Source organism: Aricia agestis, chromosome 6 (genome assembly GCF_905147365.1).
Source record: "Aricia agestis chromosome 6, ilAriAges1.1, whole genome shotgun sequence".
In the NCBI taxonomy this organism is placed as follows: Eukaryota; Metazoa; Arthropoda; class Insecta; order Lepidoptera; family Lycaenidae; genus Aricia; species Aricia agestis.
Window position 1 is genome coordinate 15647143 of NC_056411.1, and position 22261 is coordinate 15669403.

The following is a 22261-nucleotide window of genomic DNA, read 5'->3' on the forward strand; positions in this document are numbered from 1 at the left end:
TGGTATCCTATGGAGACCTTTCAAGGTCGAGAACAAAATTTTCAGCCAGAGCGTACTGGTTCGGTTCGGGTTTTCGATTCAGCCTATGACGCTTTTCGCTCCTATTGGAGCGAGGATGTCTTAGGTTTAATAGTAGACGAAACGAACCTTGCCGCTTCGAAAGTTCCTTCTGCTGCATTCCAGGCCGAATGGTTCCCCACAAATATGCACGAAATTTTATGCCTCTTTTCGTTCTGGATGATGTTGGGGATCGTCAAAATGCCAACTATTACTAGTTGTTTTTCTGTCGATCCTCTCCTGAAAACGGAAGTTTTCAGACGCATCTTTACACGAAGAAGGTATGAAATGTTAAGTAGAGCATTACATTTTGAACATTCCGACCCCGTTATTGATAACCGAAATCCCTCCAACGCTGGCGCCAGAAGCTTCGACCCATTACACCGTTTGAAACCAATATTAACACATTTAAATTCCGCTTTTCAATCAAATTACATTTTAAGTAAAGACATTTCTATAGGTGAAAGCCCTACACTTTGGAAAGGCAGATCTAAACGGTATAACCGGGCTAAAGCTACTAAGTTTGGGATCAAAACATTCGAGCTCTGTGAGAGCACCACCGGTTACCTGTGGTCGTTCATTGTTCACACCTTTAATCAATCCGTAACAGATCTGGAGTCGCCCGGAGCGCTTGAAAGCACAGCTGTTGTGAAAAAGCTCATTGATCCTCTACTAAACAAAGGGTATAGATTGTTTATGGACAATTGGTACAATTCCCCCCTATTAGCTAGATTTCTGAAGCTCAATGGTACCGACTTCATTGGTACTTTTAAATCTTTCCGTCGCGACGTTCCCAGTTTGATAAATAAGGCTCCTCTTAAAAGGGGAGAGTACATCGCCAGACATTCTGGCGATGTCACTGTTTTGTCATGGCAAGACAAGAAACGATTAACCATGATTTCCACTTGCCATGGTTCATCTACAGCCTTGCCTACAGTCTCTTCTAGACCATCATCTCGGAAAGTCCCCTTTGAACCACAAGTGGTGCTGGACTATAATAAATTCAAGGGGGGTTTAGACGTGAAAGATCAGATGTTGGAGCCTTATTTATTAGAAAGGAAACGTGACAAAAAATGGTGCATGAAACTTTTTAAACGCTTTCTAAGTGTATCCATTCTCAACTCTCGCATTCTTCGACAGTCATGTACTCAAAAAAACTTTGATGATTTAGCTTTCCGCCTTGAGCTTGTAGACCACATCCTCTTAAAACATCTATCACATTGTCCGCAAAGCCGTAGATTTACAGTGTCTAGCAGTAGATCTACGCACCATCAACCTAGCAGATTTAACCTTTCTACACATTGGCCTATGTCATTGGAACCAACAGAGAGCACTTTAGCATGCAACCGGAAATCCAGGAAGCGTTGCTTTGTTTGCCTGAGAAATGGCAAAAAAAATCAAAAAACCTCATACTGTTGCGAATCCTGCCGCGTGCCATTGTGTATAAAGGATTGTTTTAAGGCTTATCATACATCACCACCGTAATACCTTTCTTACTAATTGTTCATAAACCACTAGTAAAAATCCCGGCGAGAAGAACCGGCGTAAGAAACTCACATTCGCATATTGTGATTGGTATTGTATGAAAACAGAGTGGAAGGTTAGAATGATTGTGTAATTTTTGTATATAGTTTAGATATTATAATGCCTTGACCGTTCTGAGACTGCGTTAAAATGTTGTCACTTAAAATTGCAATTATTATGTTTGTTATCACTGTTAGTGATTTGCTTGTACATAATATATAATAATTAATATGTGTGTGTCACCTTTTTTACAAAATGTCCAATCTTAAGACATCATCTTTAGACAATATGTGCGTGTGTCTTTACAACATTCGAACAAGATGCTACGGTTTTGCTGTAAGGGCATATCTAAGTATTTTTTAACGTAGTACATAATCCTTTAACTGTTGACACTTTTCGTCGTTTTCCATTATCAACTTCGACTTTAATTTTAACCACAGTATATCGTACGTAAACTATATCTTTCCTGCTGTAACATGCACGAAGTGTACATAAAATAACAACCTACAGTCACTTCTCGTGGCTCTAAAACACACTTATGACGATTACGAGGTTTGAAATTTGACCCTTGACCCCGTCGATCGTGGAAAAAACGAGACAATAGCTTGTCTATTGTTATCGCGGCCGGATGAGGCCGCTTGGGGCTTGATAAATAATTATTTGTACGATATGGCCGCCACATTTGAATGGATATGTTGATAATGAAAATTGTATGTTTTATATTATAAATAAATATTGTTTATAATTTGTGTTGTAAATAAATAAATATATTGTTGTATAAAACTGTAGTTTTATTCAATAGAGTAAATTATGCACAAGTAATGCACAATTTGACACTGCACAATGAGGCATTTTTGCACAACCGCTCCGGTGTAATCAAGTCGAGACGTGCGCGCTGACTAATTGAACGTTCAACAAATCTTGCTCACTCGTGCAAGATTGAAACACGCGTACTCCACCCGCTTAGCCGTTCTATCTTGATTTATTTCTGTGGTGGAGCCAGTGGCGGCGCAAGACCTAAATTTTATGTTTAATATTTTGCGAGGCCCCCTGATGGATGATGCAAGAAGGCGGATTTTGTTTAAAGATTTTTTGATAAGTACTTGTAAATTAAGATTTACAAGTACTTATCAAAAAATCTTTAAACAAACTTTGAAAGAAAACGCGCTGTCCAAGGGGCGCGAGGCCGTGGACGGTCGCCCACATCGCCCACGCCTTACTATGGACAAAATCAAATCGAAGTGAAGGACATCCCTAGTAGTTTCTGTTCGTCGTAGTGTCGCAATTCAAGTACTTTTTTGTAAACATCTCAAGTTCTCTCGTCGAATTATTTACACAATTACTAGAAAGTATACCTAGTAGTACGGGAGCCCTAGAACATTTTTTTTTACTATCAAGCTAATTTTTTTGTGAGTAGCTTCATTTTGATAAGACGAACAACATTTTTATTTGCGAAAAATCTCGAAAGTGGTAGCTAACAGAGATAGAAAGGATTTCATACTTTAAATTGATGGTCCTAAAATATGAACTGTTTTTATTTGTAGTACAATGTTACTCTTAAATTATATGACTATTAATAGTCAAGGAGCCCTAGAACAATTTTTTTTTATTACTAACAAGCTAATTTTTGTGATTAGCTTCATTCTTGAAAGGTAGCTAACAGAGATACCTAGAAAGGATTTCATACTTTGATTTGATGGTCCTAAAATATGGATTGTTCTATTTGTAGGACAATGTTACTCTTAAATTATATAACTATTAACGTATCAATATACAAAAAATCAGCTGGTTAGGGTTCCGTTTTAGGGTTCAGTAGAAGTTTTGTTGATTACATTATTTGTACCATAGAGGAGAATAATTCCTAGGCAGTTGACGGACCTACATCATTTGGTCGGCTTATGTCAATTCAATGCTGGTAGTAATCGGTCGGATATGTTTGACTTAACGAGACCAAATGAATTAGGTTCGCCATCTACCTAGGAATCAACTTCTCTGATAGTAAAAAGAAGAATTTAACGCGCCTTCTTTAGTCGCACGAGCTGCCGTTTGTACGCTAATATACTAGTGTCAAGTTAACTAGAAAACCATATTTACCTGCACTATATACAGCATGGCGACGTCGGTGATATCGGTGCCGGGCAGCCGCAGCACCTGCAGGTTGGCGAGGCGCGACGGCTCCGTGCCGGTGCGCGCGCCGCCGCCGGGCCGCGAGTTCTCGGGCGGCGCGAGGATGCCGCGAAGCTTCACGTCGTCGAGACACCGCGCGAACGACAGGTCGAGGGCAGTGAGCGGCGGGCACGTCACGTTGCGCAGAGCCAGCGCCGCCTCCGCCGGCGACCCAGCGAGCGATAGGGATCGAAGAGCCGGCAACCGTGATAGCAACCTTTATAGTAAAAAATGTATGTTTTGTAACAGTTTTTTTGCAAAAATATGTTTTTTACTTCCTAGTCGTAAATACGGCATACACAAAAGGGTAGGAGGCATCTTACTCGAAACAAAAGGCCTTTGCCTGCCCCACTCGCCTTAGGCTCGAAACTAGCGGACAGAGGGGCGGAAGTGGCGCAGTTGCGGCGCGGCGCGTGACAATATAAAGATTTATACGGATAAGCCTAATAAAGTTTTCGGGGCCTGTCCATATAAATCTATACATTTTCACGCGCCGCGTCGCTCCCGCCCCGCTACCCGGTGGTTTCGAGGCCTAGGTTCAATTCAGACCCCCAACATTTCTAAATTTGTATTGAAAGATTTGCATATCGCCTCACGCAAATCAGTACAAATTTAGAAATGCGTCTACGCGTCGCGGTCTGGATTGACCCTTAGGGTCAGCTCCCACTGCAACGTAACGCGTACATGCCGTGAAATGTATGCCGTGTTGCCAATAACAGCTATATTGTCAATTACTGTGATGTGTTCAAAACTGTTTGCCGAGCTCTAACGACGACCCTACGCCCTGTTTACATGTATACTTACCACAGCAGCTGTCGTCTTGCGAGCTGGCACCACTCGAGGCCGAGGCTGAGCGGCTGGCGGCGCGCGATGCCGGCCAGCTGCGCCGCCGACACGCGCACCTGCACGAACGACATGCTGCGCCACAGCGACGGGTCCATCTGGAAATATATTTATGATAGAAGTTATATGAAATTATTTAGGGCCCCCACATAAAACTGCGGATTTGCATCGCATCGCATCGTAATGTAATTTTAATAGGAATTATGTCCCAGATATTTGCGACGCGATGCTAATTCGCAGTTATGTGCGGGCCTTTAATAAAATAGTAAATACTTGATATGTCTTTTTTGTTATGTCTAGCCTAATTGCCCAAATCTAGATTAGATGTAAACCATGATTAAGTTACGTTATTATGTGTGTTACTCTTGTTCACTATAATATGCAATATATTATACATATTTATTGTTTAAAAAAGCTATAACTAGCAGTATAACCACAGAATATATATTAGTAGTACCAACAGAAGTCTCACTTGCGAAACCCGTTCAAAGCAATAACGACTCATGTTACGATACTATTAAGTTCAAATTCCGACCGCGCAGTGCTAGGTGCCTACAATTATATTCACCTACATGTCCGCTCTCTGTCTATCGCATAACTCGTACCTTTTCTGACGAAATCAAGGTTTTCGCCTTTTAGAAAACAAAATATTCTTTTTTAATTACTATTGTTATGAATACGAGTAGCAAACCTTTTTGTAGTAATAAAAAATTTTAGTAACCCAAACTATATTTTATAGTAGTTTTATATATTCGATTATAGTGCAGGAAACTTTTATAATTTAAACATAGTAACTTGTATTTATTTCTGTGTAGTTTGTGCGTTTCTTTGTATGAAATTGGTTTATTTGCTGTGTTTGTATAGTTTTTATCTACTTTTTGTATTTAAATACCTTATTCAAATACATATTTCATTGGCCTTTCTTAATTGTTCATTTTTATAAGATTTATAACGATTTTGTCACAGCGGTTAAATCAGTATCATGAATAAAATTCCTCTATAATCAGTAAACAGTAGATACGCGACAAAAATCTTGCGCGTGCGTCACCGCTCGCTTGTGAGTCCCTACTGATTGGCCACCCGCGGGTGGTACTTACAGTTCGATACCTATTCTCGCGAGTGGGACAGGCCTGGTATAACCATAATATTTAATCCAGAGTTAACTTTCACCCAGATCTATAAAGTGGGCCTAATAGAAACAAAGTGTATTATCGCGATAGCCGAACCTTTTGTTATAGCGAAACTTATTCATATTTTGTGTTTCGTACAAAGAAATTAATTACAACAACGATCGAGTTTAAACAGCCGACGAGTAAAATAGTATTTTAAAAAGATAAAACCCACTTCAAAATTGTACGAAATTGAGAGTCATAATTCCGTATCTCAAAAACTACTGAACCGATTTTGATAAAAGTTGCAGCATTCCCTAAGTTGAACAATACCTAGTACAACAAAAAATAATTATTTAAATCGGACTTGTAGTTCCGGAGATATGCATAAAACATACATACTTTTATACATGCACTTTTGAAATTTGCACATTTGTTCAGATGCTGATTTAGACTAACATACACGAAAACTGGGAAGTTCTGGAAATTTTACATACACACGCGTTCGAATTGATAACCTCCTTTTTTGAAGTCGGTTAAAAATAACACATAATGCAATATTACCGAGAACTCAGCCCAGCTCTTGCACACGAGCGCGCACGTAGCTAGGTCGTGCGGCGTAAGCTTGGCGAACACGCACAGCATTGCGTCTCGGTCCAGCCACGGCCCGCCCGGGCTGCCGCCGATCGTGCCCGCCGGACGCACCGGGTATAGTGGCTTCTTCAGGTTCTGAAAATATATTACTATACTGTACTCGGCGAAACGAGGTGGTAGCGGTCATTTAGCTTTTTGCTCTGCCTGTTAGGGTTCCGTTTTAGGGTTCAGTAGTCAACCAAGTTTTTTTGATTACAGAACCCTAAAACGGAACCCTACCGAGCTGATTTTTTGTATATTGATAGATTAATAGTCATAAAATTTAAGAGTAACGTTGTCCTACAAATAGAAAAATCCATATTTTAGGACCATCAAGTCAAAGTATGAAATCCTTTCTATCTCTGTTAGCTACCACTTTCGAGATTTTTCGAAAATAAAAATGTTCTTCGTCTTATCAAAATGAAGCTACTCACAAAAAATTAGCTTGTTAGTACTCACAAAAAAAAATTGTTCTTGGGCTCCCGTATAAATTTTCAAAAGCGGAATAAATCGAGATACAAATGAAACTTTTTCTCCAATGTTTATCCAGTAAAACTGTCAAAATTTAGATTCTTTCGTTTGTCTACTGACGGTGTACTAGGCTAGCAGAGTAGACTTAGCGTACGTGCGTGTGCGTTGTGCATGCATGCAAGTGTCGGTTAATGTCGATTAGCTGTTCTAGTCCCCTTAAAGTTACCTTAGCGGAATGGTGCGTGAGCTGCAGCGCGAGGTGCGCTCGCAACGCCTGTTTTTTAGGCGCCTCGTCCTCATCGCTGACGCGGCGCTTCTTGTTGGTCGGCTCCCACTCGCCCTCCCGCCCCTCGCCGCCCTCCGGTACACCCTCCCCGTCTTCTAGCTCGCTCTTGATGTCTGTTAACAACAGTATATATATTTAATTTCGTATGACCAACAACGACAGGTGAAACGTAAACATTCACCATTTAAATTATAAGCAGTTCACCACTAAATCACGAGATTAAGAGTGAGTTCTGAAATACACTATAATTATGTATTATCTAAATATATTTTTATTTAGATAATAATATTGACAATATTTTTAAAATAAAAACATCTGAAATCTGTAAGCTTTTATCAAATGCCTATTTTAAAAACCAAAAATGAAAATTGTTACATAATTTTGTATTGAGTAATAATTTCAATTACCTGTTATTGTGTTTTGTGAGTGATGTGGACCACAGCCTTTGGTGTATTATTTCTTAAGTTTTGTAATATTCTTACTGTTATTGACTGTTGTTTCTTAATTTGTTTACCAATACTTTTCATGTCGAGTCACTGGACTCATAGCTTATGTTATACTTTACGTCTTACCTACTTGCGAAAACTTTATGTTTTATATTATAATTATTGTTCTCTTACTGTATTTTCTGCAAGCTGTAAGTTTTCCGAATAAAATAAAATAAAAAATAAATAAAATAATATGGCGCCATCATGAGCATTGACCAGTGCACTGGCTTATATTTCGAAACATATCTAGCATAACACATCCATTTGACGAATGAGATGGCAAAAAGATAAGCTTAGCCATAGTAAAAGGAGGGGAAGTAAGTTATCTTCATACAAGGGCACCGCGCGCAGCTTGTATGTGTGCGCCATAGTATCACCACGTCACGTACGGCACACAACAAAATCTCGGCGGTACCAGCCTCTAAAACTCGCCGAGATTTTGTTGTGTGCCCTACGTGGCGACGCATTGATACTATGGCGCACACATACAAGCCGCGCGCAGTGCCTTTGTATGAAAATAACTTACTTCCCCTCCTTTTACTATGGCTTAGCTTTTTAACGCCACGTGGCGGGGCGGCATACAATCTTATCGCACGATGTATATCTTTAAAGGATTGGTTATCCTTTACGCGCTATCAATAATAAGTTGCTTGCTAGCTAAAAAATACGTAGACATTTACCATCTTCATTTTTGAGACCCGACAGGTTATTTTTGTTTTCACTGTCAGATCCAGCTTCAGTCTTTATAGAGAGCGGTGGCGGCGGCGCGGGGAGTTTATTCTGTAAAACAAATGTATAATTATTTCTGTATTCAACATGAATAAAGTTAAAGTTTTGTTTCTCAAACGTCATAAATTGTAACCATTGTAACTTATATCCTTATCTGTACTCCTTTTTGTTTATAGAATACTAGCGACCCGCCCCGGCTTCGCACGAGTATAAAATATATAGCCTATGTCACTCACTATAGATAGTATAAATTACCTGCAAGCTGAGCTGACTCGCGTCGGAACTTGTGCTCATGCGTCTGAGATCTGAAGACTTTTGGCGGGCGCGGAAGTGACGTGGCTGGGGAAAACATACTAGTTATAATCTCGTAATATTATACAAATGTTAGGAACCTGATAATGGCTGTGACTTCTCAGTCAAAAAAAAATATAACAAAATCTATCCATACTAATATTAATGCCTAAGTTGGTATATTTGTCTGTCAGTTACATATTTATTGTAGTGGTAAATGCGTGCTGAGCTTTTGTCATCTGGGCCCATACCACGAAACGGTTTTCAGACTCAAACAAATTTGAGAAGAAACAAACAAACGTGAAATGACAACGTCATTTCACGTTTGTTAGAGTAGGACGCAACATTCTCGTACGATTCTTTGAGTCTCAAAACCGTTTCGTGGTACGGGCCCTGATCGTATACTACAAAACACTACTCACCTTATAATCATGGTTCAACCCCATCTGCGTGCACGTGGAGCACTCCCACGAGTTGGGCAGGTCCTCGTTGACGGTCCCGCCGGGCGCCACGCACGCCGGGTGCACGATGCTGTAGCACACTGAACACTCACGCAGGTTCGACGGCCCGTTGCGACCTGGGAATGTGAATAAATTATAATGTACTAGATGTCCCGGTGAACTTCGTTTCACTTAAAAACGTTCCCTGGACTTTCAGGATTACTTTAAGACCAAAATTAGCCAAATCGGTTTAGCCGCTATCGAGTTATAGCGCGACTGACACAATTGAGAATCCATTTTTATATTTATAGATTTTCATTGGGAAACAGAATTTTGTCGCTAAAAGTACTTGAATTATTTTTTCACGCTAATCGTAAGATATTATCATTCCTTTACAAAAAAAAACTTACATACCTACTTGAAAAGGTAACGTTCGGCGAAGTATATAAATCAAGTAGTTTTATATACTTCGCCGAAAACACTATCCGCAATAGTGTGACGTCATGTCAATAATTATTGTATTTTGTACTCTATGCATACTCTGTGCTTATTCCATTTTGTCAATATAAAAACGTATCATGCGAATTAAGAATGTAGCGATATAATGAAAGAATGTACGAAAAATATTATTACAAACAATGAACCCATGTAAATGTTAAATTGGGGCAACATGCTCCTGGCCACCAAGTGTTGGCCGCATGACAGAAAAAACTTTTATGAAATGGTAGGATGCGTGCAACGGACCAGGAGGCCTACAACGAAACCGTTTTGCGACTCACATGATCGAATCAGAATACCGCGTCCAACTCTAACAAAACAACGTCATTTCACGCTTGTTACAGTGGGTCGTGAGTCGTGACTCGTGGCATTCCGATTCCTTCGTTGGAGTCTTAAAACGGTTTCGCAGTACGGCCCCAGATACGCGCGCGGCGATGATACGATCATGCATAGTGCTAATATAATCACTTAGAAGTTAGAAGTGATTATATTAGCACTCAGTATATAATGCAGTTAGTGATGTTGCGTGTATGTTTACCCGAGTTACCCTTAGCCTGGGGCGCGACGGGTGTCTGCATCCAGCCGTCGAGGTGGCAGACCGCACACGACGCTGTCACCGGTAGCATTGGCTGAAATAGATACATAAAAAATTAGTTACAGCGTATATATTTTCTCTATGGAAGTTTGTGTGCGTTTAATAGGCATGGTACAACTTTTTGTACCTTGCTCATCGAAATGCGCTAAGAGCTCTGAATTAACACATAGAACTTTTTTATTCCGGAAAAGTAGTGCTTCTATGAATAATAATATATTAAGTGACTGCTGGCAATAATATCTAGTGAAAAATAATTTTAAAATACATACGTAACTTCGAAATCCGAAAGGATGTTTAAAGATTATAAACATCATTCACCTAACGAATTTATCATAATATTATGGGTTGTGTGAATATGACACTACTTCTTCTTCTCCCTCTTTCTTTCCAGCCCTTTCACTGTGACGCAGTATTATGTGCGTGATTCCAAATAGGGGGCCGTACAACGAAACCGTTTTGAGACTCAAACGAACGAATCGAAAGCCGCGTCCCACTCTAACAAACGTAAAATGACGTTGTTAGAGCAGAACGATGCATTTCGATTCGATGGTTTGAGACTCAAAAGTCAAAACGGTTTCGTTGTAGGCCTCCGTTTAGTACAGTGAAGTTGATCCTACCTGCAGGCACTGTCGCATGATACAAGTCTGCTTCGCGCGACCCAGTCCGCCAAACTTGACCATGTCGTGACAGAACACGCACTCTCCGCAGTCCGTACGCTGACACGCCTCGCACTTCTTACATCTGAAAAGTAATTTATATTCTCAGTGTCATCCAACTTATTATTACAAGGTTTTACCTACAATCTAACAACTACTCCGACAGAGTTCGCGATCCGAACTTCTTATGTTGTTTTAATTTTTTGTGTAGTAAATAATGTCCAATTTTAGCCCGTTTCGATTAATTTAAATCAAAATATAAATGAAAAATTAAAACTCCATTTAACCGAGATGTTTTGGCTGTTTTTTTACTAGAGTTATTGTTAGGTAATTTTTTTGAAACAGAACATTATGTGTACCTGGTGCGTCTACGTCGTGGCGTGCCGTGTGCGTGCTCGGGTCGCGGTCGAGCGGCGCCGCCGCCGCGTCCGCCACGCCCCCGACCTGACGAGTGCCGTCTTTCGCCTGTCACTACTTCGTCTGGACCTGAAAATTTTTACAACAGATTTCATATTACAAAGAGAACAACACTTTGAACATAATTTATCTTTGCAGACATCGTTAAATTGAACAAACAATTGAAGTTGCGTTTTGTTATGTAGCGAGTTATTGTAAAATTGAGGACAAAAGTCAAGTACAATTTCATAACATTTCTACACTACCTATGTAGTAGATCTTTGTGAGATAGAGACGAAGTATTAATTATCGCTGATCTCTGATATAAAATATAATATTTTTTTTATGAAAGAAGGGGGCAAACGAGCAAACGGGTCATCTGATAGAAAGCAACTTCGGTCGCCGTTGGACACAACATCAGAAGAGCTGCAGGTGCGTTGCCGGCCTTTTAAGAGGGAATAGGGGAGGGTAACAAATGGAATAGGGAAGGGTAGGGAAGGGAATAGGGTAGGGGATTGGGCCTCCGGTGAACTCACTGACTCGGCGAAACACAGCGCAAGCGCTGTTTCACGCCGTTTTTCTTTGAGCCCGTGGTATTTCTCCGGTCAGGCCGGCCCATTCGTGCCGATGCATGGCTCTACCACAAAATGTGCAAATATTCCTTAATACAACTTCATAGTCTGCTTGTAGCTTATTATACACAAATAAAATCCTTCTTTCCCTTTCAAAGTCTTCACCTTTAAGCACCGGTACGCCGGTGACTGCTAGCGACTGTTTGTCGTGTCGGTGCTGTTCGACCAGCGTGCGTACGTCCTTGACGAGCGCGATCGGCTCCGACAGCAGTTCCGGCACAGACTTACGCGCCTGCGGCAGCTGGTGGAGGTATACCACGATCGCCTGGAAACATATATAAACTATGTATTAGGGAAAAAAGATTGCTCATATCACATATGAGATAAAGGGCCTGTTTCACAATTTCCTGATAAATGACGAATAGGCTATCCACCAATTAACTTGACAGATCTGTTATGGATAATCTGTAAAAAAAGTTGTGAATAGCCTATTTGGCACTTTATCAAAAAGTGGTGAAACAGGACCTAAGAGTTAAGACTCACGCGTAAAGCGACTTAAAAGCTGGCCTTCCTGGGAGTGTCAATGGCGTTAGCGATCATAAAAAGATTGCAGATATTTTTAAAGAGCATTTATGGTGCAATCAGAGGTGGGGTCGTCCGCTGGGATGGTCGATGCGGGTCATGCTAGTGGAAAAGTGCTATTTAAGGTTAAAACCAAAGAAGTAAAATCAATTATTAAAAATATGACAAAGGGAAAGTCCCCTGGACATGATGGCCTCAGCATCGAGCATCTTCAGCATGCTGGACCTCATATTCTCAGAGTTCTTGCGTTATTTTACTCACTGTGCGTGAGTCACTCCTACCTTCCTGTGGACATGTTGAGGACAATTGTGGTTCCTATTGTGAAAAACAAGACAGGAAATCTTGCCGATACATCCAACTATAGACCTATCTCGTTGGCCACAGTTGCTGCTAAGGTATTTGACGGTGTGCTTAATTTACAGCTTGAGAGTCACATAAATCTGCACCACAATCAATTCGGTTTTAGACCCAAACTGTCGACTGAGAGTGCAATACTATGTCTTAAGCACACCGTCAGATATTACACGAGTCGAAAGACTCCAGTGTTTGCGTGTTTCCTCGACCTGTCTAAGGCGTTTGACCTGGTCGTGTATGATATCCTTTGGAAGAAGCTTGAGGACCTTAATTTACCACCAGAGTGCATTGAAATATTAAGGTATTGGTATACACACCAGGTCAACAACGTTCGATGGGCGGGCGCAATGTCGGAGCCGTATCGGCTACAAGGTGGGGTGAGACAGGGGGGGTTAACCTCTCCAACCCTGTTCAATATATATTTGGACGCGCTGATTTGTGAGCTCAGCAGCAAGCATGTTGGCTGTCATATTGATGACATCTGTGTCAACAATATCAGCTACGCCGACGATATGGTGCTTTTGAGTGCATCAGTTTGCGGCCTCAGGGAGCTGATACGGGTATGTGAGAGGTACGCTGAAAGCCATGGCCTGAGGTACAACACGACTAAAAGTAGGTTTATGGTCTTCGAGGCCGGCGGTGCTAGATGTCCTCCGAGCATACCACCAGTATGGCTAAATAATACTCCTCTGGACAGAGTCTACGAATTTAAATACCTCGGACATATAGTCACCGCCGTCCTAAGGGATGACCCTGATATAGAGAGGGAGCGGAGGGCGTTGTCTGTCCGGGCGAATATGCTGGCCCGCAGATTCGCGCGTTGTTCAATCGGAGTGAAAATCACACTTTTCCGTGCGTACTGCACCTCGCTGTACACCTGCGCTCTGTGGGCTGACTATACACAGCGGGCATACAACGCCATCCGTGTTCAGTTCAACAATGCTTTTAGAGCGATACTGGGGCTACCACGCTTTTGCAGTGCCTCTGGTATGTTTGCCGAGGCGCGAACCGACTGCTTTTATGCTACTATACGCAAACGTTGCGCGTCCCTCGTGCGCAGAGTGCGGGCTAGCTCCAACAATGTCTTAGCCATGATAGCTGACAGACTCGATTGCCCCTACACCAAGCACTGTTGTGATAAACATGTCTGGTATGGAGGCAGTCGTGGCATCACTCTTTGACGTAAAATATGTTGCTTTTTAGATATAAGAAATCCAGGATATATTTTTTTTATGTTATTTTAGTAAATATTTTAATTTTATACACCTAACAACTGATTTTAATTTTATAAACAATGAATTATTATTTATTAATTTAATTTAATCTATTTATTAATTTCGTTTAATTTATTCAGTTGAATTTTATTTATGACCTTTAATCAATTTAATTTCATTTAAGTTTATTTTATCATAATTATAATGCATGAACTAGATTATTGGTAATTTTAATTGTGGATTTTTGAATTTTTATGTGATGCTAAATTAATGAAATTTTTACATGTTATGGGTCTTTGATACCTGAAATAAAGACATTTTATTTTATTTTTATTTTATTAAAGGAATCTAGTATATAAAAAGTTAAAAAAAAATTGTTTTGTGGCAGGCCACAAAAGTAATTTATTTAAAGCTGCGTGCGTGCTAGTGCGTACTAGCATTTGTATAATCTATAATTGGCGGTATTAAAGTTCATAATTCATAAGTACAAAAATCTAAGCTTTACTCCAAATCATGTGGTCACTATGGATGACGTCATTAGCAGAATTACTGTTGCTATGACATTTTTTGATGATTCCATCACTTGACGCAACATAATATGGCTAGTCATAAAGGCAGTAGTCACAGTAATATAGACGGAAGTTGACGGAACTATATATTACTTAGACTATAACCCTTTAGCCACACACTAGCGGCCAGGTCGCAGCGGCCATCGAAAGTATGGTGTGGCCGCTGACCGCGTTGCGGCCAGGTGCGCGTCGTCTATGGCGGTTTCATACTAAGGTATCTATCTCGATGGCCGCTGCGGCTTGGCCGCTAGTGCGCGCCCGGGCTTAAACATGAGCTACCTAAGTTAATCAACAGTAAAACTTTTAATGAAAAACTTGAGAGGTGTCAAGGGACACCCAGATGGAACGAAGTTTTAAATTTCCCGCCAGTTGACGTCATCGCCACATCAACACCGTCTGTCTCGCAGGTACTAAAATAAGTGTCGGTCAAAAATTGTCGTTACAACTTTTCCCGTCTAGCCCCCTTTCGCAACGCGCGATAAGGAGCTTCGTTCCAAAATTCATAATCGTACCTTGAGTCCGTGCAGCTCGTTCTGTGTAAGGTGCACGTGTTCTGTGGGTCGGGTGTGCGTGGGCGGCGGCTGCGCCTCCACGCTGAGGTGGGACTGGCCGAGCAGCGCGCTCACGTACCGGTCGAGCACGTACCACTGCATCTCCGTGAAGAACGGGTACCGGAATTTCTGGGGTACCTGTAAAGCAACAATAAAACGGGGTACTTAGAAATTCGATAAGTTGAAGTCGTTAGTAGTCAATGTATATTTGGCATAAGGCATCGTAACGACGCTTAATGTCAAATCGCGTACGTGTGTTTTCTCTTTGTAACTTTACTGTCAAAATTATAGAATGCATGTCTGATGTCACCATAAAGTTAATATACCTAGCGGAATAGAGCAACAACCTCGAGCTGTCAAACGAAACCGAAATTGGTTTCATCTGTGTGTAAAAATATGTGTACGTATCCACTTACACAAGCATGATTGAACATGAATTCTATGAGATTAAATTGTCAACGTGCGGCACGTGCCGACTGGACGTCAAAAAAAAGAGTGCTTCTGTCATGTATCACACGTCTCTTTTTACCACGCAGTGTTACTGATGGTAACATCTCTCTTGCTCAGGCCTTTGTTTCTCTATTCCACTAGGTATATTAACTTTATGGATGTCACCCAGTTTTGTTTTATTCTTAACTTTCTCTACAACCAACAACTTTTATTTATCTAAACATTATCAAATAGTGTAAGTTAATATAATAAGTATAATATATACAAAATATATCAGAATTAGATGATTTAACGAGCGCGTAGCATTGCTTTTAAAAATACAACTTACTTTGGTAACATCCTCGACCTGAGCGATCTTGAGCTGCTTCTCTATACCGAACTGGTGCAGGAAGTTGCCACCGAAGACGAGCGAGTCGCTGGGCGTGTACACCGCGTGGATCCAGCCAGTCGGGATGAAGAACGTGTGGCCGGCTTGTAGCTGGAATTGGACATTGGAGCTTTAGTAATAAATGGTCGAGAACTTTTTGTCCACTGGCTGTATTCAGGCAAGTTTTATGCTTCTGACGTCATTCCAGCACGAATTAGAAAATGCTCCATAGTATATCAGGTACAAGCTGTATGTTTTTCTTTTCTTAAATATTGATGTTAAAAGAAAATTATAAAAATAATAATCGATATTTGCTGTATTATTCTTATTTTCTCTTTTTTTTTAATTGGTCTTAACAAATAGGATACTCACATGAACTCTGATGCATTTTTCGACTGTATCCCCGAAGAAAACATCTGACTGCTTTCCAGAGAGCACCCATTTTTCATACAGCTGCAGATTCTTTTCAGTGGGTGGTATCAGCCAAAATACTTTTGCCCCTGCAATTTAAAAATACAAAATAATTATTCTCACATTTATTTGATTCAATAAATTAAGCTGTCTTTGTAAACATTGTAATATTCATGATTGTAAACATTGTAATATGCATGATAATATTACTGAGCACTTCTATATAACTTTTATTTACCTCTTAAAATATGGTACCAAACAGATGTCCCGCCAAAATCAATGTGAAAATCTGTGTAACAGCCCTTGACAGACATCAGACAATATTTCTGCACCTTGGGGTACATCATGTCGTCCAACGCGTTTGTGGATTCAGTCTGAAATGGTGACACAACATTGTTATTTACTGTCAGATTCGGCTAAACATGAAGTATAGGACAAAGGATCAGAAATTAGAAAATCGAATAATATTTTATTCCATCATAGGAGCTCATCTTCTAATAATGATGATTAACAGAATCAAAATTTGAATTTGAATATGGCCGGTCCACAGTGCCCTATGATGGACCAATACAAGCGATTTCGATTTTGGCATATTCGTCTATATTCGCCCATATATGAGCATGTTAGGACACCTTGCTCCTTGGCAATCATTGTGGCAATCATAGAATTAGAACGTTAGAAAAGGCATTCCATACAATCGTCAGCGCTAAAATGTGTCACCCTCGAAATGAGTGAGCTCACTCATCTGAGAGCAGTGTGTCTTAGTACGCGGTAACAGCTGGACGTGTTAAATTCATTAGTTACCGCGTTGTTTTTCGCTACAATTCGCTCCAGAATGCCGTCAAGATTTTATTAATATTTAAATTATTGTCTTCCATTTTAAGAGAAAAATCAAAGCGAAGCGCAAAATGAGCGAAAGAGAAAGTAGTATATGATATTACTGTAAGACAAAAAAGGACGACAATATTTTCTCGATTCGATTAAAGCGTAAAATGAGCGAAAGAGAAAGTAATATATGCTATTACTGTAAAACAAAAAACGACGACAATATTTTCGCGATGCACATTTTGCATGCAAAAACATTGCTACAGTTTTGACGGCATACGTCGTATCTAAGTATTTTGATATCGTTGGTGGCAATCGTGTTTGTCTATCATATTAAGCCGTACGTGAAAAGGGCCCTTTAAATTCGCACAGAAAACAAAACAGTGTGACATTACATCAGTTACGTAAGGGTTTCTGAAAGCTAGTTAGCTGTTCAGCCATCCATGATTAGCATTGTAGTGCAAGAAAAAGTAACAAGTGAAAACGACCGCGATAAAAAGTTGACCCAAATCGGTTTTAACGTTCGGAACGGCGATATAGTGTCCCAAACACAATTAAACTAGATCTGTGGGTTCGATTTTCAACCTTGTGAGTTAAAACAGAAAATCCATGTTCGTTAAGATGTCTTTTGTCAATTACAGGGGTTTACATACTTTATTATATGTAGTGTCGACGGAAGGTCGATTTTTGGCAAATCAGTTTTTTTCACAACCATTTGAATATTCCTATGTAAAAATATAAAAAATACCATACAAAATTATTTTCAAGTAAATTTCGGTGAAAAGTTAATTTGATTTCGATGTTTGTTTTACTTATAAATAGAAATGAACTTTGGCAAAAGTTTCGCCGTACATTATTACAAATCTAGAACTTTGATTTCCGAATTTGCAGAGTACATGGGCGTACCGGGGGGCGGGGGGGCCGCCGTATAAAATCTGATCTGACTGACTCACCTGTTGTTCCTTCAAGTGCCTCGGCCAGACGGTGTCGACCCAGTCTATCTGGCGGACGATGCGCGGCGCCTGCACGTAGTTCTCGAGCCGCGTGTGGGAGAACTCTAGAGATATCACGTTCAGAAGCCGCTCCTTGTTCGGATCGTCGTAGTAGCGCTGCCAATCCTAGAAGTGAAATAGATAAATTATTATCTAAATTCTTCATATTTTGAGTCAGGTTGGATTTTCAGTCACCCGATTCCTGAATATGTACTCCCCCTATAGGATTGCCATCCGTCCGGATTTCCCTGGATTTGTCCTAGTTTTAAGGGCGTCCGGGATGCGTCCGGCCGGGTTTTTGAAAAGTGTCCGGTTGACACTTTTGCTGAGAGAAATCCAACTTTTTAACCAGGCAGTAATTAACGAAAGGTATTATTATTTTTAACAAAAAATTAAAACCGACTTCCAAGGTAAAACAATAATAAGATCTTCTTCAATCTTCATAATTTTGAAGTCGGTGCCAGTTCAAAAAGTTTCAAATATTCTGGCAGACTGAAGATTCAGCTATATCTGGTACCGACTTCAAAATGATGAAGATTGAGTACAGAAATAGTTGATTTTTAGCCGAATTCGGAAAAAGGCACTTACCTTGGAAGTCGGTTTTAATTTTTTGTCAAAAATAATAATTTCACTCTTTTTAGTTACTAACCTAGTAAACCATCGCGTACTATACTTACGTAGAATACGCACCTGCATATTATTCTACGTATCTTATTAGTTATTACAATTTGTTAACAGTCACACATACAAAATATTATAATATCAGCTGCAGATAATATTAAACAATACTTACATTTAAAAATATTATCGAAGCAACTTACTTCTCAAAAGTAATGTCAAGTGTGTGCCTTACGCTCTGAAGTTAAGGTTGAATTTGTTATGTTCAATTTTTGTGACATTGGTGACCCTGTCGTGGTAATGATGATGATGATGATGAATGTAATTTGCATAGTAGCATATGCTTTCAGTTCTTAAAACAGCGCCTAAGCCCCCAAACTTGTATCTATAAGGAATCCGGTTCTCTTAGTATCTTCGGAACCATAGTATACCTCGGTGCAAAATCTTGCGTTTTGGTAGCATATGCTTAGGATGCTTCTCATAAAACCAAAATCACCATATGTTTCCATATAAATATCGAGGAGTACCCTCGATTACTCATGGTTCCCATCATCAGGTCACCACTTTTGTGAAAATGGGACCAAATTGGAGTGAAACCTCATACAACAAAACAAAAATTGCGAAAATCGGTTCACAAACGGCGGAGTAATCGCTGAACATACACAAATAAAAAATATATATATCCACAGCCGAACATATAACCTCCTCCTTTTTGGAAGTCGGTTAAAAACTCGCTAAGCATACACACGGTTTCTAGCACGGACTTGAGTAATTCTGATTTTTACAACTTCTTATTGGAAAAGCAAAAATTGGCAAGACGTTATCGTAAATGCTGTTTAAGACGTGTCCGAGGAAATAACCACAATTCAGCCAAATGTCCGGGAATTTTGTCATGCCTGAATTTTGGGTGATGGCAACCCTATCCCCCTACAACAAATACTTCCATGAACTGAATTACTGAACCACTGTATTCTGAAGCTACCTTGCAATCGCTGATGCAGTTCGAAAATAAATCTACAGTACTCATAAAACCAAAATCACCATATGTTTCCATATAAATTTCGAGGAGTACCCTCGATTACTCATGGTTCCCATCATCAGGTCACCACTTTTGTGAAAATGGGACCAAATTGGAGTGAAACCTCATACAACAAAACAAAAATTGCGAAAATCGGTTCACAAACGGCGGAGTAATCGTTGAACATACACAAATAAAAAATATATATATCCACAGCCGAACATATAACCTCCTCCTTTTTGGAAGTCGGTTAAAAACTCGCTAAGCATACACACGGTTTCTAGCACGGACTTGAGTAATTCTGATTTTTACAACTTCTTGTTGGAAAAGCAAAAATTGGCAAGACGTTATCGTAAATGCTGTTTAAGACGTGTCCGAGGAAATAACCACATTTCAGCCAAATGTCCGGGAATTTTGTCATGCCTGAATTTTGGGTGATGGCAACCCTATCCTCCTACAACAAATACTTCCATGAACTGAATTACTGAACCACTGTATTCTGAAGCTACCTTGCACGCTGATGCAGTTCGAAAATAAATCTACAGTACTTACTTTCAGTTATTTTTTGAGTTTCACGGGAAAACTACTACCTTCGTTTTTTTTACCTCCGACAAACACTACCCTACTTCCAGACATTTTTTAACCTCTGACGATTAATGCCAACGACTATCATGGATAGTCCGGAGTAAAACAACTCCGGACTATACGCACCTTCATCGTCATCTCGATGTTCTTCTGCGTGTTGACGTCCATGACGTCGAGCAGGCGCCGCGAGCCGACGCACATCCGCACGTCGTTCACTGTGAAGTTGCTGGTGGGCACTCTGGAACAATCACAATGAGGGTTGAAGCTTCAAAACATTCTAAGGCCGTTTGTTCACCACCGCCGTCACCAGAGCCTGTAGCCGAGACGTCTTCTTTATCGCTTCTTTATAGAATCGCCGATCAAAATGTATGGAATTGATATTAGACGAGTCGAACGTCAACGTCATATTAACGAATGCTTATGTCAATTCCATACATTTTGATCGGCGATTCTATAAAGAAGCGATAAGGAAAAGTCTTGGCAAATGCGCCAGGGGCCAGGGCCCAGGACGTCTTGGTCTAGCGACCCATGCCCCGGCTGCCTAGTGCCTTGCCTTGTAGTGGCGTAGAGCAAAATGTAAGCATCACGCAAATAGTATAACGATTAACGAATCTCCTCATTCATTGTGATCATAGGCTAAAAAGTGATTAAGGCGTTACGGAGGAACATAGATAGACATATTACCATTATTTTATAAATTCCTCAAGGTTTGCTGGCTAGTCATGCTAAACCTTCTAGCTAACGCAGTACTCTAGCCGACAATCATACTAAAAAACTATTTTTTTTATTTAGTAGCTTCGTAAGTCGTGACTCACTAACAATTTTAGTGGCACTATGACTAATATTTTGAAAACGTTAAGAACACTATAATGACCTTCAAGTTAGCACGTTTCTTAAAGTAGTTTTGGACCCGACCCTGTCCAATGCTTCAAGTAAAATGGAAAGTAATGAGCGCCAAGACTACAATGAAGTAGGAACACGCTCGACTATTGTGACTACCACAATACGTTGTTCACATAAAAACGAAAACCGCTCATATAATAGGAAGTTTATTATTATTTAAAAATGTTATTTGTTGTCGTAGCCATTATATTAAGTGTTAAAAAGTTACATAATATTATGTAGAGCCAGGCATCTGATTTCTCACGCTGTAGGTCTACAAACTTAAAATTCAGTCACAGTAAAAATAATATTTGACTAGGACAGAAAATCATAACCGAAGTTTTATCTGGGTGCACGGGAGTGCCCCCGCCAAGATGAGCCAAGCGAAGCGCGCATGGGCACTGCCTACCTTTTCTCGAAACGTTTCGTCGTATTTTTGCACCCTCGTAACTCTGGTTCGGATAATGCCAGATAGTTGAAATTTTGCAGATATAATAGCATGAGTATAATAATTAAATGCGCAAAGATTGAATATTGTTACTATTATACTTTAGATTTTATAGGTGTCCAAAAACCCACATTTCTGGCACTGACTCACCGATCATCAAAATTGTTAGGGTACTTCCTGAACTCTGAGAAAGCTGAAATTTGGTATGTTACCTACTATTAGTACAGAAACAACAAAAAAATTATCAAACCCGACCTACCCTTTCCCATCCCCTTGATATAGAGGGTGGATGTTAGTATGAGATATCCCCGTTTCTTAAGCTAGATACAAAATAAAAAATAGTATAAAATGTCATTTTTATTTGTCACAAGAATGTGACTAATAAAAAGCCATGAGAGACCACAGACTCACAGAAAACCGGCGTGAAACAGCGCTTGCGCTGTGTTTCGTCTAGTGAGTGAGTTTAGCGGAGACCCAACAGTGAACCCTACATCTTATTCCATGTCCCTATGTTTACTTAGAGCGACCGCAGACTTACAATTTCAAGTTGGCCAATTACTGAATCGCAATTCACAAAGTATACCAATAGCTATAGCGACTTATGAGAGCTCGCACATTGCATCCAACTAAATTGTACAACT

At 40.1% G+C, this 22261-nt stretch overlaps 1 protein-coding gene across 2 annotated transcripts in view; it reads right to left on the reverse strand.

Moving 5' to 3' along the window:
* LOC121727660 (jmjC domain-containing histone demethylation protein 1) overlaps positions 1-22261 on the reverse strand; it is a 58741-nt gene that overhangs the window by 17189 nt on the left and 19291 nt on the right. The window contains exons 3-19 of one of the 2 annotated variants that reach the window (XM_042115622.1): positions 20417-20528; positions 18031-18195; positions 16491-16626; positions 16214-16341; positions 15803-15952; positions 14986-15162; positions 11920-12079; positions 11146-11272; positions 10748-10871; positions 10083-10164; positions 9020-9174; positions 8562-8645; positions 8258-8357; positions 7030-7202; positions 6264-6428; positions 4552-4688; positions 3676-3964 (exon numbers count right to left, since the gene is read on the reverse strand). In XM_042115622.1, the coding sequence (XP_041971556.1) occupies positions 3676-3964; positions 4552-4688; positions 6264-6428; positions 7030-7202; positions 8258-8357; positions 8562-8645; positions 9020-9174; positions 10083-10164; positions 10748-10871; positions 11146-11272; positions 11920-12079; positions 14986-15162; positions 15803-15952; positions 16214-16341; positions 16491-16626; positions 18031-18195; positions 20417-20528 (2464 nt within the window). Of the gene's footprint in view, positions 1-3675; positions 3965-4551; positions 4689-6263; positions 6429-7029; positions 7203-8257; positions 8358-8561; positions 8646-9019; positions 9175-10073; positions 10165-10747; positions 10872-11145; positions 11273-11919; positions 12080-14985; positions 15163-15802; positions 15953-16213; positions 16342-16490; positions 16627-18030; positions 18196-20416; positions 20529-22261 lie in introns of both variants that reach the window. The other variant, XM_042115621.1, reaches the window with a different exon arrangement.